The sequence below is a fragment of the Lipophrys pholis genome, assembly GCF_963383615.2.
Source record: "Lipophrys pholis genome assembly, chromosome: 5".
NCBI classification, from domain to species: Eukaryota; Metazoa; Chordata; class Actinopteri; order Blenniiformes; family Blenniidae; genus Lipophrys; species Lipophrys pholis.
Window position 1 is genome coordinate 12,335,080 of NC_137628.1, and position 23,491 is coordinate 12,358,570.

At 41.3% G+C, this 23,491-nt stretch overlaps 1 protein-coding gene across 1 annotated transcript in view; it reads left to right on the forward strand.

Moving 5' to 3' along the window:
• LOC308110400 (voltage-dependent T-type calcium channel subunit alpha-1I-like) overlaps window positions 1-23,491 on the forward strand; it is a gene marked incomplete at its 3' end in the record, with an annotated part of 220,532 nt that overhangs the window by 140,854 nt on the left and 56,187 nt on the right. The window contains exons 17-26 of the mRNA XM_080464661.1: window positions 62-557; window positions 1,498-1,598; window positions 4,370-4,493; window positions 5,632-5,700; window positions 12,366-12,544; window positions 14,268-14,394; window positions 16,749-16,874; window positions 17,155-17,244; window positions 21,658-21,850; window positions 23,035-23,186. Coding sequence (XP_080320787.1) covers window positions 62-557; window positions 1,498-1,598; window positions 4,370-4,493; window positions 5,632-5,700; window positions 12,366-12,544; window positions 14,268-14,394; window positions 16,749-16,874; window positions 17,155-17,244; window positions 21,658-21,850; window positions 23,035-23,186 — 1,657 coding nt within the window. The remainder of the gene's footprint in view (window positions 1-61; window positions 558-1,497; window positions 1,599-4,369; window positions 4,494-5,631; window positions 5,701-12,365; window positions 12,545-14,267; window positions 14,395-16,748; window positions 16,875-17,154; window positions 17,245-21,657; window positions 21,851-23,034; window positions 23,187-23,491) is intronic.

Sequence of the window (23,491 nt, forward strand, 5' to 3'; positions counted from 1 at the left end):
TATGTCCTGATTGAAACTGTTCATGAATATTGATTACCATGTTTTCTCCTCTGCTGGGTAGGTCGAGCTCCAACAGCCTGGGTCGTAGGAGTTATGGGTTTGGCGGGGCTCCTCCGGTGGGAGGCAGCCTCCGTGTGCGTAGTACTCGCTCCCCTCACTCCTACACCTATGCCGCCGAGCATGAGTCTCTTCTCTCACACCCACCCCACCCGCACCACCCCCTGGCCTCTCATCACGCACCGCCGCTGTTTCTCTCCAGACATTTTGGTGCGAGGAGGGACCGACGGGCACTTTCCTTGGAGCTCCCAGAGGTGCTCCGAGCGAGCGGACAGCAGCCCCCGGCCCTGCCGCCCATCCACATAGACTCGGGGAGGAGGAGTGGGTCCGGCGCAGGGGGGTCAATTACAGGAGGGTCTGGGACTGGTAGCGGATTGGGTGTGGACCACCGGGACTGTAACGGCAAGGCACCGGGTCCCCACACTCAGCTGATGACCAATGTTTTTCCTCAAGTCAATGCACGCAAAGACAGAGCAGATCTCGATGAGGAAACAGACTATGTGAGTGAACTTTTCAGTTATTCTTAAAGAAAGCTATCAATATAAAAGTTCTTATCTCACACGTAACATTCTGGAGACAGTTTGTATTCTGTCAACAATAACATGTTGCAAGGGGTTGCAATTCTTACAAACCCATAGAAGACAGGCAACGTTTCAAACTTCATTTAATATAAACATCTAAAAAGTTGGGTGATTACTATTATTTAGCATCTCTTCTTCTTGTCAGTGGAGATTCACAGCCATCGAGCGAATTGTATATTCAATTTCACTGTGATGGCAACTGGACTTCCTCCAAGTTTTTATGAAAAAAAAAAAAGGTTTTCCGTCTGTAGAAAAACCAGTGAATAAACTTCTGGGAAGACTAATTGCTGTTTTTTTAGGAATGTTGTACTATTCTTGGCTAATGTAAAATGTTCCTAGCTTGAGGTTTTTTGTTTTTTTTTGCTGAAGATGGCTGCTATTTCCCTCTAAGCCAAACTTCCAGTGCAGTATAAGTGAATGAGCACATTCTCATAACAAAATTAGATTTGTTTCTAGTAGTGCTACTAGAAGAGAGTGTTAAATCTTTGAGGTTGAGGAAACTAATTAGGAATGATGCTTTTGTTGTTCTTATTTATTTCAGAAAATAATAGTGGAGCTTTATAGCTACTTGTGCTGTATTAATGACAATACATCAACTACTCTTTAACTTGCCTCATTTATTTGGAAAAGTCAAAGTATAACTGTTAATAACAATGGTCGTTTTGGATTATGTGATTACAATGACTTTGAAGCCACTTTTGAAAAGTTCCATAAGCCTCCTTGTGAACATTTTCAGTCATTTTGGTAGTTGTGTTACCAGCGTATGTCGTCTATAAAAGAGCTTTATTCTTACCTGGGAGAATAAAGGGAGGCACTGATACCACTTTTTCAAGGTCTTGATTTTTCCTTTCTCATGAAGAGTTGGTGCTTCCGTATCCAGAAGATGATGGAGCTGTATAAGCCAGACTGGTGTGAGAGCAGAGAGGACTGGTCCGTCTACATGTTCTCACCTCAGAACAGGTAAGTTATTTTTGTGCTTGGTAAAGTCAATGTCACTGAAAACCACTACTTATGGTTTTTCTGCTTTTCTGTATCTCAAGCCTTGCCAGATAGATAAAGCAGTACTGTGTCGAATATTAGTATTAATTATCACATGCTTATTTTCTCTATAGTGGCCTAGCCCTCAGGCAGTTACTATTACAAATGTCGTCAAGGGGCACAAGAATGAGGATGTTATTAAATTCATTAATCTTCTATACCGCTTCCTCCAATGCAGAATTGTGTGGGTGAGCCAATCCCAGTATACTACCGGGTCGAGGCACCAGTCTATGAGATACTCATACCCGTGTCAATAGGCTCACTGGACTCAAACCAGGTGTCGTCCTGCTACAAGGCGGAAGCACTACACAACTGTGCAACACATTGTCTGATGAGCAAATAGTAAATTGCATGGATTATTTTTTTGGATGATTCACCTTTTTCTCCCAAAGTTACATTACAATTTTTTGCACTGGTGTTGGCTCTGCCCACGTCTGGATAAAGTAGTTGTAGGAGACGGCTGGATGGTAAAAGGAATTGCTGTTGTGACTTTCACCACAATACATACCAATATATTATAGATATTATAATACATATATCTCAATTGTAAAAAATGTATACATATTTCATTGTATTTGGATCATACTCCAATCATAAACATATATTACACTGATCAGCCAAAACACTGTAGCTACCGACAGCAGGGCTGCCAAATATAAAGCCCGTGAGCCAAAAGTGCCTTGAAATGACTGCTGTATTCGATGCTATTCAAATAAAATGGAATTGAGTCGAGTTGAACTACAATGTGTTTGACACCCCAGGCCTGTAAGTTAAGACATTTCTTTCCTCTCCACCTGTTCCTAGGCAGGAAACAATAGACAATAAGTGAAACCTTTGTGGGGAAATGCATGTGTTGGAAGCAAAAAAATGGAATAGCGTAAAGATTTGAGTGAGTTCGATAATGTCAACTTGCGATTGCAAGGAGATTTCATCAGAGCGTCTCTCAACCTGCTGCTCTTAATGGGAGTTGGTGGTCAAGTACAGTACTTATGAAAAAGTGATGCAAGCAAAGCAAAGGTTAAGCCTCACTGATGAAATTTGTTTTGAGAAAACGTTCCAATGAACTAGAAATGTGTAAGACAAGCAATGTCTTGTGTCATTGATGATTTTACTAAGCCTCACTTTAGGGTGGAAAAGATGACTCTACAAGCAAAACCAATGGCCTTGAAAAACAAACGTTTGCTCACATTACCGCCTTTGCTGGGGAATGTGGAAGAACAGCAGGCTGCATAGCCAAACCATTTGTCTGCTCCCGCCGAGAAAACCTCCTGTCTTCAAGTTTCACAAATGGGCTTGTTAAAGCGACGTCGCCACATGATTCTTCCATGGCGTCTCTTTTCTCCAGCCTGTCTTGTGCTTCCAAAGGTGGCGGAAACAACCCGTGAAAGCTACATGAAAGAAAGTCACTCAGTCATTGTCTCGCTCAGGCACTAGATTCCCTTCGTGCTGATAGCCACTTAAAGAAAGCCAAGCACCGGGGTTTTGTTCTGGCATCCTAGCATGTTCCATCTGTCAAGCAAAGGCTGTATTTGTGTGTGTGTGTATTCTGGTGTTTGATAATTTGCAGTGAATGAGAACACGCGCACCTTGTTTGTACCTTGATCTATTATTTGTGTGAAAGCATACACACGTGTTCGCCCTATCCAAGTGTGCACCAAATCCGGAAACAAGGTGTTGGGAAGCAGACAAACAGACCAAAGGAGAAAACAAGATAATTATCAGAAGTTCCATCTCAGTTGGAATACGTGTCCATGCTAACGCAGTCGCTGGTCGCGATCAATATCGTGGGACGGGGTCGCCAGATTCGTATTGATACGGTATATAAATGGGACAGAGTTGCCAGGTCTGGAGGACGAGCAGTGAGATTAACACATCGATTTCCTCGCCCTGAGAGCAGGTGCTGGAGTAGGTAGAGTCTGATCTCTTTATAGCTGGTAGAGATGAGACACGCGAGAGCTGCCGCTGACTGTGGAACTGACGATCTGACAGAGCGGCAGATGCTTCAAGTCAATCCAGTAACAGTTTCCCTACACTGGCAGATCTCAACCAGATCGGCATCCAGTCGTGTACAACGAAGCGTCTTTGTTGCACAGGTTGCAAAACATATGTGTTTCCAAAGTTTTTAAAGCAAAGACTGAAAAATGCAACGCCGGATTATAAAGTGAATATACAGTTACACACACACACACAGGAAAGCAAACTAATGATAAGAACAACTGCTCTATATGCTTCACCCTACACATTAGGTCAGTTGGATCAAAGATTTTATTTTTTTTTTTTTACATTAAAATTTTTAATTCACAGAGCCTACTTATGAGTCAATTACAACAAATGAGAGGAGCTCATGTACATTGGTGTACATGATGGCTGCTGATTGGCTTGCAGTGCTGCTATTTTTCCCAGTCTGAAACACTTTGGTGGCCACCCGAGACAAAATGGTGATGATTGCAGTCTCTAAAATCTACATGGTGGAATTCCCTGTGCCCCCCATACGGGCTCTCTTATCTTTTTTTTTTTTTTTTTTTTTAAATGGAACTGAAAAACTTTATGTATTGACCTTTTTCCTTTCACCTATAACACCATTTATTTTGAGAAACGATTCAATATTTTAAGTTGCCCAGCAAACCACAACATAAAAATCTCAGGTTATGCTCACTTCTTTTCTTTGCTTCCTTTTGTTTCTTCCCTCTCAGGTTCAGACTTCTCTGCCAGTCCATTATTGCCCATAAGCTCTTTGACTACGTGGTCCTGGTCTTCATTTTTCTTAACTGCATCACTGTGGCTCTGGAGAGGCCGAGGATCAACCAAGGCAGCTTGGTAAGGACTGTGGTTTTCTATATATGTTGACGGAGGAGTGACCGGATGATCTGGTGGTCCACCTTGAAGTTTTCACCAACTTGGCAAGAAGCCATGGACAGTGGACAATTTGTACAGTAAAATAATCCAAGCAATCAGATGCCACTTATTGAGATTTTAGAGGCTCAATCCTATTACATTTAGGGTGCCGCTTACATGACAACGGTGCTCGGAGCCACTGGAAATGCAAGTTTTTGAAAATATCTTTTCAAAAACACTCAGTGAAAACAGGGTAAAATGCAACTTTTTGAAAATGCTCAGTTTCCATCTCTGTTTACACGGAAACATCATTTTCAAAAAGTTGCACCTGGAGGGCCTTTTTGAAAAAGTAGTTTTCTGTGCCTCCCAACACTGTTGTCATGTAAACGCAACAAGACTTTTGTGTTTTGACTTGAAAATGTTGTCATGTGAATGGCGCCTCAGTCGATTGAAGCATCATAGAACAGTGACACTTCCAGAGTTCAAAGGTTTGTGACTTTTTTTTAAGGATCAAGGATGAGAAACATTACTGAAGACATGAAATACGTACTTGCATTTGGCATTGCTCGTAGTTACTAGATACATGTGGCAAACACGTAAACATGTTTAGCTGTAATTTGAGGTGCTGCAATACGATTATATGGAGCTTGCTAAAACATGATCACAGAGATACTAGAACTCTTTTATACCAACCACCACTGGTCTGCTCAAAAACTGCAAATAGATGTGTCATTGTGTGTATTGTATGATTTTTTTTTTTCTCAATGAAATCAGAAAAAGCAGAGGAAGGCACTTTATTCATCATCTGAAGGATTTATTTTGATAAATATGTATATTCATAATAATGAATGGTAAGCACGTTGAAAGCAAGTAAAACAGTGGAAATGAATTGTTCAAATAAGAGCATGACAACACTCTTTGGGGGTTTTAACTTAGTTTCCAAATGTCGGCAAACTTCCTGGAGTGAACGGAAAAGGAAGTAAATTGATGACTCCTCACAGTTTCTGGCTGAAACAGTCATGTCAAACCTTTCAGCTCATTTGTTTTCCTTTCTTCCTAACCTCCTGTCCTTTCTACTTTCCTTTCATTCTTCCTAATCGATGCTCTGCTTTTGTTACAGGAACGACTGTTTCTCACCATATCCAATTACATCTTCACTGCCATTTTTGTGACGGAAATGACCGTCAAGGTAAGATCCCCAAAGCTCTTTCCTCTCCTTTAGAGGAACTCGCTTCTGTTTGTCTTTCTCCTTGATGTCCATTTTTCACATTTCACTTTTCTACATGTTGTCTGCGCTTACCTTCTCCTGTTCTTCACATCATCTCCTTTCTTGCCTGCATCATTCTCTTTTAATTTGTATCTAACCTGCCGCGCACCCTCCTCCTTTTTTTTTCTCATTTTTTTTTCCTGACGGCTCTGCAACTTGCGGTTTAATCAGTTGCACACGACCCATTAGCGATGGGCAGCGAGATAATTAAGTTAATTAGAAGGACATCACTCTTCAGCTTGGCCTTTAGCCACTTCTTGACTTCCCATCGATAAACGCGCAAAACACACATGCCCTCCTCTTTTTAATCCACTAAGCCGCTGTCCAGAAGACATGGCATCATCCATTATTAAGGCCCCTCGGCTCCTCGGGCGTTTTTAACGCACTGGTGCAAATTCCTGCAGTGATTTATTCATGCCTGCAAATAATGAAGACTTTTGTAGCTTGTGGTATGTAGAGCATCCCTGCTGCAGTGGTGCAGCGATCACATGTGTGCATGTTTTGCGGTTGGCCCCTTGTTGAACCGAGTTCGCTGTGGTATTAGTTTCTCTCTGCCCCTTCGTCCCTCTCTTTTGCATCTTCACCTACTTCGTTCAGTGACTCGTTTTCTCCATCTTCTCAATTGATTAATGTCACATTGAGTGCCATTTCTTATGGTTGTCTCTGCTCTTTTGCCCCATCGTTTGTGATTCAATCAACCGAGCTCCGTTGTTATCTCCCCGTGTGCGCCTTCATCTGCACAAATGTGTCCTCTCCTGCCACTCATTCTCTTATCTCCAATATATCAGCCACCATCCTGCAGCTCTAATTTCCACTCACTGTCCAATTACAGACTCGACACAGGCTTCATAATAAAGCATTTTTGTAATCCCGGTTTCATTTCTGTGACCGATTGGGAAAATCTGCCACACATGCGTAATTGTTGCTCAATTCCTTCTCTGTGAAGTTTCTAAAACAGACACATCAAACTGTTTTGTTCACCTCAGGGTCCATCAAATTCAGTGATCACACCCCACAAGTCAACATTGGAATAATTTACATTACATCAACATAATCGTTCTATAACTACTGTGAGGAGTTCACAGTCTTACGGACCTGTAATAAAAAAGCCTATGTAAAGTCCGTGATGGCTTGTAAAAGTATTGATATGAAAAAGTATTTTGGTGAGATTTTATGAGATAGACCAACACAACATGCCACATAATTGTGAAGTGGAGGGAAAATGATGAATGGTTCTGAAATTGTTTTACAAACAAACTGAAAAGTGTGCAGTTGTTATAAGTACAGTATATAAAGTCCCCTTTATAAATGGACCTTGGCCTTATGAAGCCAATGAGAACCCATCCGGATGCCTCCTCGGGTTGATCTACGTTTCACAATCACACATCCAAGGCCAGGAACATTTGTGGATTATTTAGATTCATCTATAAGTAGATCCAGTCTGCGGCAGCTGTCTTTTCACTTTTTTTCAGTCCAGGACTGATATTTGCTTCCTGGTTACTTCTTGAGGAATCAAGCCTATCCACCCATTTAATTTTGAAGCTGAGATTAGTGAGACTACCTGTCATCCAGAAATGTGGCAGTGAATGTTGTAGTACACCGACATTAAAAACCCCTGGGTTTGTTAGCTACTTCCCAATACTGAATATTGATAAGAGTATTTATTAAAAGCCATGAAGCCGAATCATACTGCATAAACAAATGATATGCGAGGGCTATGCATTGCCACGAACCAGCTCTGCACAGCTACTTTATCGATGCTACATTTGTCTTACGCTTGCCATTTCCGTTAACAATCACATCGCTCGTGTCTACCTACCACTGACGGATGACGTCACGTAATGATTGCTGGGTTTTTATCTGGGGGCAAGTATGATGAAGAATACCCCAGGCAGTATTGCACCCGATACTCAACACTGGTATTGGTGCCTCTCTAATTAATACAGAATACGAAAGACTGCCACAACCAGTGAACAACACAGTATGATTCATTTTAAAATATCCCAATCAGCAACAATCTCCTTGCATCTACAATGCTACTCATTTATTTGTGTATGACTTCATCCCTGTTTTACTTCTGTTTTTCATTGACACAGAACATGCTTGAATGTATTAATTTGAACTATCAGGTAATCTTTTCTAATCCATTTTTTGCCCCCTAAGACATGAAAAGCATACTAATTATAATGTGAACTGGCTATTTCCCAAATTCACATGAACACTAGGCTTGTATAGAAAAGAAAAAAAAAAAAGCAGGCATTGAAAATGTATAGTATCATCAATGGTGGGGGTTTTCAAGCATTTCTGCTCTGATAGTGTTTCAACACAGTCAACACTTTTACTTTGAACCAATTAGTTGAATTAAGCAATATATTCATTAATGGGCAGTTAAGATCACCAGTTCCTGCAGTGCTGTTTGTTCACTCTTGTCCTCACCCTCCTCCCCTCCCTTTCCCTCTCTGCCAGCTCTCATCTTGCTCCTAATCTGTTGTTCCCGGCTGGTCAGTGGGATCTCTCTCAGAGGAGCTCTAATTAGACAACCACACTAATTAAACAGAGCTGACTCCATGTGAGACTACCCCCCCAACACTGGTGGTGTCTGTTCTCAACTCCTGTCCCCACACACACACACACACACACACACACACACACACACACACACACACACACACACACACACACACACACACACACACACACACACACACACACACACACACTCAAACACACACGTGTACACTATTCACAGTGATAATTGTAAACAGTGTTACCTGCACAAGGCAAGTCTGACCTTGAACATCAGAAGTGTAATTAGAAAGAGAGTCTGAGGTTCTGTCATCCATCACTCGCTCTCTTTCCAAAACACACTCAAATAATTCTGTTTCTATTACTTTGTACGACAATAAATTACCCAAATATGACACTTACAATTATTATAATTACTTTAGCCCTGACTGCACCCAGTACCCTTGTACTGGTTATTAGTGAAGAGATCAGCTGATTAATGTCCTCAGAACATGACCAAAGCAAATGCACTCATAAAAGTAACAGATTACTACAGATTATTACTCTACTTTTCAAAAATACTCAGACTCCATCTCTATATAAAAGGGTGAAATTGCAACTTTTCTGAAATTTTGCCACGTGCATGCACACTGCAGTAGATAGTTCTTCTGCACATGTGTGAGTAGATACAACCAACACGACCAAATCGTGGCCCAACATGCTAACTAAATTGTTTTCAGTGTTTCTGCCAGTGTAAATAGACATCATTTTTCGAAATATTGGCATGTAAATGCCAAACTTTTCTGAAACGAAAACCCAAACATGATGCGTTTTTACTCAGAACGTCATTTAAAAGGGGCCCAAGTCCCGATGACCTCGGGCACCGGGGTGTCGCCACAGGCCCACCCACAACAGTTCTGACCACACCCAGTGGACAAACCACACACACACACACACACACACAGACACACACACACACACACACACACACACACATTTCCACTCCTCGTCAATGAGACATGTTACTGCTGTCACTTGTTTTCTGCCATCATTTGTTCAACTATCAAAATAATGTTTTTCTTTTGTTGTTGCTTCTTTGTTAATTCATGTTCCTGCTTGAAAATCATGTTACTGTCTAGATAGAGCTGCTCAGGCTGGTTTAATCTAATAACGTTGGAAAGTATTTGGATCAGTGTGATAACTGTAAATAATATATGTAGCACTAACAAGGGTTTATTGTATGTTGTCCCCCACCCGTCCCCCCTACCCCCAATCTTCTCTCTTCTCTCTCTCTTTGAGCGTTCCACCCCGTTTCATGTACGGCAGCCATGCCAACTACTAATGAAGGCAGCAACAGGAGGAGACTCCAGGTCTCTTCCTATTGCAAGAGCAAAAACTGTTCTGACACCGGAAGGCTCTCAATCCCATAATATTTCTTTGCCCAAGCTGCCGAATAGGACAAGGGTTAAAAAGAAAAAAAAAAGGGGGGGGGGGGGGGGGGGGGCAAGTCAAAGTTACCATAACCTTTGCTTTTGTGCGTGATTGTTAAGATACAGCTAGTTCCATTCATTCAGTGTACTGGTTACTCCGCCTCAGGTTACCTGTACAGTTCCTTTTTTTAAACATGGCTTTAGAGCAATTTAATCCTAGAGGGAAAACCTTTCCAACGTTGCTCCACAAAATATGAAATTTAATATAAGTGAATTTTGAAATATCAAATAAATAAAAATGAAATATTAATAAGTACAATGCTTAACAGTGACTATTTAATGCATATGTATTTAAGATAAGATATTCCTTTATTTGTCCTACAGTGGTGAATCTTTGCATTGTTGCGGCATCAAATAGACATTAAATAAGAATAGCAAAAGAAAAAGGATGTGAACAATAAGTTATAAGTATGAACAACACTAACAATAGTAACAATAATATATAATCAAAATAATAACAGTGGCATTATTTAGATTATTACAAGAGTAATGTTGGTAGAGATTGGTATTATCACATAAATGGTGAGTATTTGGCTGTTGAGATACTGCTCTATATCTCTATGGTTCATAACAAAAAGTTACTGTATGTGATTTCAATGGCAAGAAAAATTCAAATGGCCACCATATAGACTTGGCAAGGTGGCAGAACTCACCTTTAGGTGCAGAAAAGGAGGTTTGGTCCTCCAGGAGAAACTCATGGTTGAGCTGCTACTCCTCCACATTGAGACAATCAGATTTGGTGATTTGTGCATTTGATTAGGGTGAATCCAGGTCACCCTCCCATAAGACATGTACCAGGCATGGTCAGTGATATGTTGAAGCTTTGAGTTTGGCCAAGAACTAGAAATGTGGTAGGAACCATGGATGGATGGATGGGTGGATGGGTGGATGGGTGGATGGGTGGATGGGTGGATGGAATGAAACCGAGCGATATTACATTAACTAATGACTTACATTCCCAGTTTCTTAAAATATTTGTATGTTCTGCCTCATTGAACATTTAAGAAAAACAACAAACCTGTGATCTCAATTCGATACTTCACTGAAAAGCGCTGATGAAATATTGTTAAGTGACCCCCAATCAGTCACATTGTGATCTTTTAAAATTATATTTTCAAATGTCATCATTCAATCAATACAATCAAAGGTACTATGATTACACTCTTTTTGCTGAAATCAATTTACAATTGCAGGTTGATGGTAATTTGCACTCAACCTGTTTGCCGTGAGGAGCAGGTTTCGAATTGCTATGAATTTATTATGCACCTACTTTTATCTTTGAGGTACTGTACTTTCTTTGCATTTTATTCATCTTATGGAATGATTTAAAGTCACAGAATCAGAACAGATGAGACACAATTAAAGTCATGACCCAGCCTGTGAAATCATGACGAAGAACTAGAGGACGTGACAGTGACTCACCACATCTTAATAGTTAGAACATTAAATGTTTTCTCTCAGTGAGCATTTTTAACTGTCAGTTGTCTAAATATAATGTCATGACTGCTTCTTCCAAACAAAACAATATACTAGAATTGAATAAATAAAATGGTTTGACTCAGTATATTGCAACCAAAAACAAGTTTGAATCCATCTCCTAGTTTGAATCGATGAAGCGGATTGCTTCTGTGATTTGCTCCGTAAGCCCCTACAAATCTTTCAGGTCCACCATAGGGGTCAGACCAAATTGCTTGAAAATCACTAGTCGCGACGCTAGAGCAACTGTCTTGGGATCGGGAGGTTACAGGTTTGAATCCCACAGCAGACTGGTCACCACTGTGGGTTCCTGAGCAAGACCTTTGGCCCCCATCAGCTCCACATCCATAATGTGGCCTTCTACCGTATACTAGAAATAGGGTGGGTAAATGCGGAAAAAGGAATTTCCCCAAGACGATTAATTTAGTAGGATTAATTTGTTTAGTCTCTCATGAAACTACTGTTTGAATTGTAATTCCTGATTACAACTCTGAATTTTGAATAGCAACGTATATAACGTTTTGTTGTGGCTGTTACTATTGTGAATATAGTTGAAGAGCAGCACAGTTGCTGTTACAATCCTTGTCCCGATCTGTCAGTCAGCTTGCTTTAGCGTCACCATTATTTAAAACTCTCCAGTATAGAGCAAACTGTTATTTCACGAAACTCCTGTTTACTGTGTACCTCACAAGAATGTCAGATACATAGCCTTAATCCACAGTATCTCTGAAGCATTCGCATTAACGCTAACTCACGTGTATAATGCTATTGCTTGTGAAGATGTTTGTAGATCTGTTACCGCCTCTGCTCGTAAATTAATACTTAAATCTCTCTTTCAGGAACCGCCAACATCCAGATTACAGAGCGTCCTCTTCCAATTAAGTGACATAACTGCAGCTAAACTTGATAAATGAATCATTAAAATGACCCACAATGTGCTCACAGCTCAGCTTATGTGTCTGAGTAACACAACAACAGAGCTCTCTTCTTCTCTCCTTCAGTGCCCTGTAGAAACAAACATTTTGAGGCTTTTTTGTGAAGCCAAATAAGACCTCTGAATATGAAAGACTACATGTCCTGATTTCGACACCTCGCTCTCTCTCTTTATTCCCTCAGGTAGTTTCAATGGGCCTGTATCTGGGAGAAACAGCCTATCTGAGAAGCAGCTGGAACATTCTGGATGGTTTCCTGGTCTTCGTGTCTCTCATCGATATTGTGGTGTCCATGGCGGGCGGGGCTAAGATCCTGGGGGTCCTCCGTGTTCTCAGGTTGCTCAGGACGCTTCGTCCACTCAGGTCAGAAGGACAAATATTCACGGTGATGCCTTTAGCCTCGAGTTAGTGTAACTCAAGGAGAAGAATGGGAGGCCACAAAGAATTTCTTAAAGATGTCTTGTGCTAAGGGAGTATGGAGTACCGGAACCGCTGCTACCAGGTATCTGGTCTCTGTACTCCCGGTGTGAGAGCTGCGTCCAAATACTTTGTATTAAGACGGACTTGTTCAGGCTGGATGCTGGATTTCGCGAGGGCTGTGCCTTGCCACTCCATTTGTTCGTGATGTTCATGGACAGGGTGTCAAGGTGCAGCTTGAGGCAGGAGGGTATCATGGAGGGGGCCGGAGGGTGACGTTTCTGCTCTTTGCAGATGATGTTGTCCTTCTAGTGGTGTCGCATTAGGGCCTCCAGTGTTCATTGGAACTGTTTGCTGCAGAGCGTGAAGCATATGGGATGCAGATCAGCACCTCTAAATGTGAGTCCATGGTCCTCTCATGGAAAAGGATGGCATGCCCTCTCCAGGTACGGGGGTTGGACATTCCCCACGTGGAAGAGTTCAAGTATCTCAGAGTCCTTATTAACGAGTGTTGGGAGGGCGGATCGTGAGATTGGCCACATCTTTGGACAGGTGGCTGCAGTAATGCACTAATGTCACTGTACCAGACTGTTGTGGTGAGGAGGGAGTTGAGCCATAAAGCAAAGCTCCCCTGTTTACTGGTCAGTCAACATCCCCTCCCTCACCTATAGTCATGAACTTTGGGTCATGACCGAAATATTGACATGGCGGATACAAGCAGCCGAAATTTGTTTTCTTCGCAGGGTGGTGGGTGTCACTCTTCGTGATAGAGTGAGAAGCTCATCCATCCGAGACAGACTCAAAGTCGAACCGCTACTCCTCCACATTGACAGGAGCCAGTTGAGGTGATTTGGGAATCTGATTAAAATGTCCCCTGGTCGCCTCCCTTCAGAGGTTTACCAGGCACGTCCAACTGGGATGAGGCCCAGAGGTCAGTCCAGAGGTCAGCCCAGAACTCACTGGAGAGATTATATCTCTGGTTTGGAGAACTGGAGGAAGTTGCGGGGGACAGAAATGCTTGCGCTTCTTTGCTCTCTGCACTGCCACTGTGACCCCATACCGATTAGGAAGATGGATGGATAGAAATTTGAAGCACATATAAGCGCGCTTGGATGTGAAAGATTTAGAGGCCACACACACACAGGACAGTTAACCACGGCCATAGTAAATAATTCTTCTGCACAAGCCAGAATAGATGCACAGTAACAAGAATGGCGGCCTTCAGAGTGTCATGACTCCTAGTCCTTACTCTCCTTGGGCTTGGTAGTTTTATAGTTGAGAGTCACCTGGAATAGCAATCCTGCTTGGTCGTCTGTCTATTCTATACGAATATCCTTGTACTCACCATGATGAATGCTAATAGGGTATTGTTCTCTGCATGTGTGTGTGTTTCATTACAAAAACAGACAACAGCACGCACTAGTGGCCCTACATGCTAACTACATAATTTTCAATGTTTCGAACATTCGGTGTAACTGGACATTGTTTTCAAAACAAAACTTCTCTCAAATGAAAATGCAATAACAATGTGTGTTCTTTTAAAACGTTGCGTAAACAGGGCCTAAATAGAGATGCCCATTGAAGTTTTTGACATAATGTCAATAGATATCATCACAGATGTCCTATTAATTGTACTTTGTTTCCTCTGCTCTTGACACTCATGTTCCAGGGTGATCAGCAGGGCTCCCGGGCTGAAGCTGGTGGTGGAAACTCTCATCACATCCCTGAAGCCCATTGGCAACATCGTCCTCATCTGCTGTGCCTTCTTCATCATCTTTGGCATTCTCGGAGTTCAGGTATCTTCAAAGACACTCCACCATGTTGTCCTCTATACTTTTTTTGACTAGCCTGGATATTTCACAGACCCTAAACAATTTATAAGTACTCTTCCCAAGATTCTTGATGAGCTCACTGAACTACTGTAAACATAACAAATGCCAAGAGTCCATGCAAGATTTTGACTGGTCAATCATGGTTAGTATAGCTTTTCATTTAGTTAGTATAGATTTTCATTTTCCGTAAGAGCAAAGGACCGCTTCCTTTGCTCTTACGGAAAATAATAATGAGAACCGATTGGGGGGATATCTACAAACATCTACACCCCAGAAAAACGCACCCCCAAGATTTAAAATGAAATACAGGGGTTTTTTGTAAATCACATGGGATTCAAAGTTTATACAAGTCACGTTACTGGTTACCCGTAGCTAACCGCTAGCCGCGGCTAACCACTAAACAGTATGCAGAAGAAAAGCCTCTCTTTGATAACCTACGGTGAGGCTGTGGTCGTCCTTAATCAGAGCAATTCACCCTCCCATCAGATTGGGGTTGCAAACTTCAAACAAGGCTAACGGCGGCTATTGGCTAAATGTAACAGAGGTGGCTTTATGATATTAACCTCCTGTGTTGACGGGAGCACAATTAAAACCTCCCGTTTTGGAGTTCAGGCACGATTCTAGTTTGAACAAACAGCCCAAACAAAAAAGCTCAGCCACATTTAAACTCCACATTTTCAGGCAAATTTTGACTGATGTCCAATACGAAAATACCAGTTTTAACAAGGAAAATGTGATTTACGGGTGATTACACCATTAAAGAATCTGCTGTCTTGTGTATTGCAGTTAGATAGGCTCGTTAATGGCTGATGTTATGGTTGAGGAGGCACCACAGGCCTTCAATCATATTCAGATAGTCAAACAAATTTCAGCTACAGCAACCAAGTAATCGAAATGCAGACTGTGACGAATATTACGGAACGATTAACACAACAGCGACATCACAACCAATCACTGATTGTAATGAAGTTACAAACATCTAGTTGCATTTTTAAAAACCAGGCAACCTTTTTTTGCACATGATCATCCAGCGAATACCATGACCGACAATTATCCTACATCATCATTGCTCTTGTGTAATAAGGCACGATGCAGCTTGAATCAGCATATTTCTAAGAACGTCACCTCCGATGCTTTTGAAATTGACATAGTTTAGTGAAATATGTTGACGAAGTGATGGTAACTACCTTTGATAGTGTGTCAAAAAATAAACCTTTAAGGCTTCTGAAGTAATCCAGAGCCTTGACACTTGAGTCAGAATTCAGATGCAGTCAAAAACTATAAAAGTCTTGACAACAACTTTAACAAATACTTTGTTGTCTGCACTATCATTCCAGAGCTAGATCTGTTGTAGAGCAGATGCTCTAAGTATGAAGCTACATGATCTATTAAATCGTTTTTGGTGTGGACCAAAACCGGCTCATGAGAGGTTCCAACCTGGCCCACCAAGTAAATTTCAAAGAAAGCATTGCGTTTTTAACACAGTTTTCTTAATAATAGTAGACTTAATGCAATACGAAGACCCAAGCTATTGGTGATGCTGCCTTGAAAGCGAGCTACCGCATTGCTATCAAATTTGCATTAGTCTCAAAGCCATGCTGACAGGGCGAGTTTGTAAAGACATGCATAATGGAACAGTTCGAGATGGTTTTTGGACATTCCACTGTATTTTCCATAATTGAAATTGGCTTAATGCCTACATGGCAGTAATTTTTGGTACAGATTGTTCAGATTTGTAAGAGTTTTTCAAAACGTCTAATATGTGCCACAACAAAGAAAAACTGTTTGGCCCCTGAACTAAAATGAGTTTGACACCCTTTGTTAAATCAATATTCAACTTTATCAAAATGATTAATCCTGCCTTCAAATTATTAAACCTCCTTTCAAAGTAAGCTGAAAAAGTGGAGGCAGTCTTTACTATATTGTCAAACCTACACAGTTGTTCCACATATTATTTCGTGTTATTGTTCTCTCTGCGGCTCCTGCATTATTTTACTCACACTCCCCTTTGATGCTTTCCATAAGACTGAGGAGTGAAAAAACAAAACCAAAAACTATCTTATCTAGATATCCACACTGTTGATATCAAGTGCTTTTGGAGTCTTCAGTTGCGCTTCATATGCTCACGACACTAATTACAAAATTACTTCAAAAGCAGCGTGAAAGAAGTGACTCCAGCTTCATTTATCTTGTCTCACTTCTGTGTGCGCGCGCGTGTGTGTGTGTGTGTGTGTGTGTGTGTGTGTGTGTGTGTGTGTGTGTGTGTGTGTGTGTGTGTGTGTGTGTGTGTGTGTGTGTGTGTGTGTTCTCTGTCAAAGCTTTTCAAAGGCAAGTTCTACTACTGTGTGGGTTTCGATGTGAAGAACATCACTAACAAATCTGACTGTCTGACGTCCAACTATCGATGGGTCCACCACAAATACAACTTTGACAACCTTGGACAGGTAGAACACAGGGAAAAAATGCTTTCCCGACATCCTGCCTGCACTCATCTCAACATATTAATTTAGATATGTGGAAAAAATTATGCTTCTCATGCTGTTTGAAACTCAGTGATGTTGACAAGGATACATTGTTGACTGCAATTCACATACAAGCACAAGATATATATTATAGTTTTAATCACAGATACAGCAAATGTAATGAATAGATTTGCCTACATTAATGTTACAATATGAATAAATGAGAGCTTTAGGTCTATTCTTTTTGCTGTGTTCTTCAAAGGCTTTGATGTCCCTGTTTGTCCTGGCTTCAAAAGATGGCTGGGTCAACATTATGTACCATGGACTGGATGCGGTGGGAATTGACCAGCAGGTAATAAGTCCATGCTATCCCATCTTTGCCATGTATGCCATACTAAACCTAGCCATTTTCTACCATGCTACTTTATATTATTCTGTCATATTTATACCATCTGCACCCCACGGCATTCCAGACAAAATGGTATTTCATGTCATGCCATGTCACTCTATATTTCTATTTTGTACCACTATGTCACATAATGTCTACTTTGCTATGGCAAACTCTACAACACCATTACATAAAATTCCCTCATGTCAGGCCATACTTTGGGATGCCATGCTGTTCCACACCATTTGTTATATGTTCTATCATGTTTTCCTTTGCCATGAAGTACCAGAACATTTTATCATTCTGTCACGTCACGTCACGTCACGTCACGTCACGTCACGTCACGTCACGTCACGTCACGTCACGTCACGTCACGTCACGTCACGTCACGTCACGTCACGTCACTTTGCTCTCGTACTTTCTGTCATGGCATGTTGTGTCATATCGTATAATGTTCTCATGTCACTTCATGTTGCTTTTGTTTTCTACTCTGTCATGTCATGTCATGCTATGATTTGCACAACAGCTGTGCTATGCCATTTTGTACAATCCTGTTATATAATGTCACTCCATTTTCCTCTTCTATACCTTTGTGTCATGTCATATAATATCATGTCCCTCTATGTTTAGCATATTTCTAGCATACCATAGCATACTTAATCATTCTTTTTTCTATTTTGTGCCATTGCATGTCAAACTATGCTGTGTGTATTCTGCTATTCCATACCATTTGATGCACAGCACCTTCCCATACTATTCAGTTTAATTCAATGCGAAGGTACTATCAGCACAGTAACATAAGGACCTTATGGAATAAGCACAGCTTATAAGAGAGAGGGTTGTACTGTAAATATGCTCAGAGGTGCTCAGTGCATCATGGGAGTTCTGCCAGCTACTTCAACTTCGATCAACATAACTGAGAGGTGGTTCAGGGTCAATGAGTCAGTCCTATAAGATATATCAGAGGAAAGTTAAAAGCCCATTATTTAAGCCTGCAGGGTATTCTGCTGAGACGATACAGCACCACGAGGTCTTTATTAAGAGCCTTATGTGTGAAGAGAGGGATTTTAAATTCTTAATTTTGCAAAGAGCCAATGATGAGAACGTAATGTTGGAGAGATATGACCTATCTTGCTGTCTGTGCTCTCAACCTGAGTTTAACGCTTCCAAAAGTTAACAAATACATATTCATTGCAAAGTATGTTTTCTCATTTTGCCTATCCATCCATGTTTTACCAATTACTTTAAGCAACTCTCATCTCTCCCTTCATCTTTGGTGGCCCTCTCCAGCTCCTTTTAGGGAATTCCACACTATTTCATACCAGATGGGATATAAATCTCCTCCCTCTGGTCCCCTGAACGTGCGCCCAGTTGGACGTCCCCAAACCTCATCCACAGGGAGGCATCTTGGACACTCGTTCATCAGATTGGCAATTCAGTTCTCATGGAAATGTAAAGAAGAGCCACCTACTTCCCCAACCTTCACTCAAACTATGATCTTTGTGCTTCTATTATTCAGCATTGCAGTATTTATCTGCGACTATTTAATACCTGTGGAACTATTATTGTTTCTTTTCTCTGCTCAACAGCCAATAATGGAAAAAGTTGAAAAAAGGTATCCTTCTATTAGTGATTCCCAACCGATTTATTGAGGGACCAATTTTTTTATCATTGTAACCCAAGTCGCCCCCACCCCTGTACAATTACAAAATAATTAATGGAACCTCATAACACACTATATGTGAACTACAGTTTGTTTTTATATTCTTTAACTCCGAGCCAGTTTATACCTGGCAATAACATGCGTTTCAGCTGATCTTATCACATGTGGTGAAGCGCATAGGCTCTGTAGTGTGAACAGCATGAATCACAGATGCATTGTGGGACGGTGGCGTCACGGGAACATATGTCTTATGTAATATGTAAAAGTCATCAGTATGTGGCATGTTTTCTTTTCAAGAGAATGTGTCAGTCTGAGTTTCAGTTTTTCCAACTTTTCAAAGAAACTATGGAAAAGAATATGGACATCTTTGCCTGGAGGTCTGCAGAGAGAAGGAGCCTTATAGTGGCCTGGGCAGAGGATACCGTCCAGGGCAAGATTGATGACTCAGTCGAGTCATTCTGTGGAATGAACATCGTGGTAGTAATACATTCTGAAGTCAAGTGGTTAGCTCAAAACTTATGATACGGAGTGTGAACGATCGTCAAGGCTGGCAATTTGATCTGATCACCCGAAGTGCATCTCAATGCCAGGTGTGAACAGGCCCAATGTGTTCCTTTCCGCTGAGGATAAAGTATTTGGGTATGGTAAATGAATTAATTGCTGACTCACCTATTTATCAACAAGAAAAAACAATGGTTATACCCCTTAAAATCAAAAGGGCTTCATGACCCCCTGTTAATCTTTAATCCCTTCATAAATCACATTAACAAAAACAAGCGAACAAATATGGGATCGCTGCCTTTACCTAAAATATTGTGGTTTTTATACTTATCTGTACAGATAATATTCTATCGCAAACCTGCTCACATTCTGGAAAGAACACACAAGCTGCAGAATGAAATTGCACTGGTACCACACCCTTCAGAAGTAAAAATACCGCACACTCCGCACGCGTGACGTCAAACTATGCTAACATGATGCAAATGAGTCTCCTGCAGTCGCTACAAATTGAATCCCTGTCTGAATTGCCTTATTTGAAAATCTATTAGAGAATCTATTATAGAGCGAGCATTATTCTGGATGATTCAGTTCCCAGGCCTAAGGAAAAAAAATCTCACTGCAGTCCAACATGGCACTGAATGACTAATCCCATTTGCACTCCACCCTGCGCTCTCAACACTCAGCGCTCCTCCAAATTGAAAATCTCTCATCTTGGGTGTCATTGCAATTTGAATTTTTGTGCAATAAATGCATCACTGCCCAACCTTTAGGAACTTTCCCACTGTGGTCCGGACTTCTTTTTCCTGTCATCTTTTGTGACTTGTGGGAGCTCGATGGCTTTTGGATTCTTGTGGATTTGGAGTGATTGGGGAACTGTCCTCAGGGAGAGGATTACATGTAAATATGAAGTGGATGGGCAACTGTCACTCGTTGCCTTTTCAATGAGACACATTGACTTACAAATGATTTCCAAACTACAGCTCTCTTTCTTCACATTTACCCATCGCATCGGGTGGACTGGGCATACAGAGTGCTATGATAATGGAGTATTGTTGGGCATTTAGATTGATATAATCTTTTGAATAAAGCAGTTTGTATTATTTTTGAATGATGAATATGCTCATTATAAGGAAACACTGAAAACAGACTATATCAAAGTCACTTAACTTCACGAGTTCAGCTTTAAGAGACCCTACACTGCCTTAACTAGAAGTTAGCTGTGCTTGGCCAGAGCAGCCTAAACTAAACTAATCATACTTTATTAATCTCCTTGGGGGAACTTTCTTTTCCTGATTTTACCCATTCGATTTCTAGGATGGGGTGAGCAGCCACATTACGGTGGACCTTTAAGCTGGGGTTATTGAACCTGTCAACGTCCATTCCAAAGTCTGCTTCTCTAGTCTTTAGGCCACAACTGCCGCTTGGATCATGAACGTCATATGGTGAGGTTGTGTTTGCGGCATCTCAGCCCAGGATACCTCCCTGTCTTCCCATCTTGTCCTTGCACCTTGCTGCTGCACGCCCACCATCCTGCTGGTCTGTTCCTCCTCGACAACGCTCCATATGTCCTTCAGGACTACCTGATGTTTGTTCTCGACCTTCTCATAGCGAGGTTGAATAAACAAACCCAATCCTGCTTGAGATGCTGCAGTTGTTAGTGTGCCTCCTCGGCTCTGCCTTACCGAAGCCGGGCCCCAATGGGAAGGCTCACACAGATAAACACGCAAGAAACTATTGGCCCTTTTAGCTTCACCAAATCACATAAAAAGCTTGTCTTGATTGTATGAGGAAGCTGGAGTGAGCAAAGAAGACCCATGCAACTAATGTGGTTTTCATAAAAGCCTTCTAAACCTTAATATTTCATATTTCACATCCACAACTCAAATATTGTCTTGTCATTCACCATTTACGCCTTTTTTTTTTTACATACATATTTTACCCATAGGTTCGTGGTAGCAAGAAGGTTTCCATGTGTTTGCCCACTGTAACAACCCTAAATGCTTATTTGCATTCTTTTCCACATTGATCCCTTTTCTGCCTCAACTTTCTTCCGCCCTTTTCTAATTTAGCATTTTCTTTCTCTAATGTAAAACATAATTTTTCATAATTCCGTTAATTTTCTACATGTCATATCGTTGCTTACTTACCTCTCGTCTAACCTTTTCTCTCTCTTTTTCTTACCCCTGCCCTCACTCTCACTTCTCTGTTCCAAGCCACTGACCAACAACAATCCGTGGATGCTGCTCTACTTCATCTCCTTCCTCCTCATCGTCAGCTTCTTCGTACTCAACATGTTCGTGGGCGTGGTGGTGGAGAACTTCCATAAGTGTCGGCAGCACCAGGAGGTGGAGGAGGCCCGGCGGCGGGAGGAGAAACGCCAGCGTCGTCTGGAGAAAAAGAGGAGAAGTAAGGGCCCGTTTAAATGATGGAAACGTGGGTAACAATGCAGTTAGCATGGCAGGCCACCAGTAGGTGCTGTTGGTTGTTTTTGTAATTTAACTACACATATGCACGTACAAGTCCCAGGAGAATTTGGACCGGGAGTCATGACACTCTGGACACTCCATTGTTGTTGTTATTGTCCATCGACTCGTGCATGTGCAAATGAACTATTTGCTACGACCGTGGTGCACGTGAAGACTTGTTTTTGTTCCCCATGTTTCCATGGAGACAGAGTTTTCAGAAGTTGCATTTTAAGAGTGGAAAATCAGTCTGGGCCACGAACTGTACTGATTTGTCAAAGGTCAGAAATATGAAAAGATTGAAGATTAGAAAAAAAATTAATGTTGAAACATTATTCTTGAATAGCAAAAATAGAAAACTGGTTGATTGGTGCAGTCCTATTAGAAAGAGCAATTGTCTTTTTGCTTGATAACCTATCAAGAACGAAGGTATAACCAAGAGAGGGACAGAAATAGGTGAAAAACATTAATACAATAAGACTGTAGGTGCAGTACATACACAGTTTCCATTTATACATGATTGTCTTTTTGACTAAAATATTTTTCAATATGTTATTCACATCAACAATTATAGTCTTAGAACAGGATAAATTGGGATGGATGGATGGATGGATGGATGGATGGATGGATGGATGGATAAATTGATGAATTGATGAATTGGCTGGCTCAAAGCCTTTGTAAGCTTGCTATTCTTCCTTCGGTGCTCTCTAAATCAGCAAATTATCCCAGATCGTTAACTTCATTTTTCATCTTGCACATAATAATGTGACTCATTTCAAACTACTTAACCTCATTCACAGGTTTATCAAACTTTTCCCTTCGTATTAGTGTACCATTTTATCTCCCACTGTGCCATCCCATCATTTGTGCTGACCCTCATTTTTCATCTCCTTTGCCGTAAGTAAATAATTCAATAATTCATTCTGTTCACCTTTATTTTAGCGCTCCCCTCTCATCTCTATCCTCTTTTCTCTTTTTTCAGGACTTCCATTTTACTCCGCTCTGTTCCTCTACACTTCTTTTAGGTTTTTGTTGTCTTTTGTATGACATTTTGCTTCTTGGGTTTTAGCTCTGTTTGAGGCTGCTTCATTGATTCTTCACTGTCCTTACCTTGTCGTCCCTGTGCAGAGGCTCAGAAGCTGCCATACTACTCCTCCTATGGCCGCACCCGCCTGGCCATCCACGCCCTGTGCACCAGCCACTACCTGGACCTGGCCATCACCTTCATTATCTGCATCAATGTCATCACCATGTCTCTGGAGCACTACAGCCAACCACAGGTGATCACACTTCCCGATTGTTAACGCTGAGATACAACAGGCCTGTTTGAGAGCATATGAGCGATGCTAATGAGTAAAAATGAGATATTTTCAACAAAAGGCTGCTTACAAGCAAAACACCCTTCCAGGTGCTGGAATACAAGCTGGCAGATTGTAGCGTTCGACCATGGCTTTGAGGTGATCTTGCAAAATGTGAAAATAGCAAAGATGACGTTGAGAACAATTTGAAATCATCAATTCAGAACTGCTCTAAACTGTGAATGGTGCAGTGACAAGCCCATACTACCTGAATAACATAATCAATC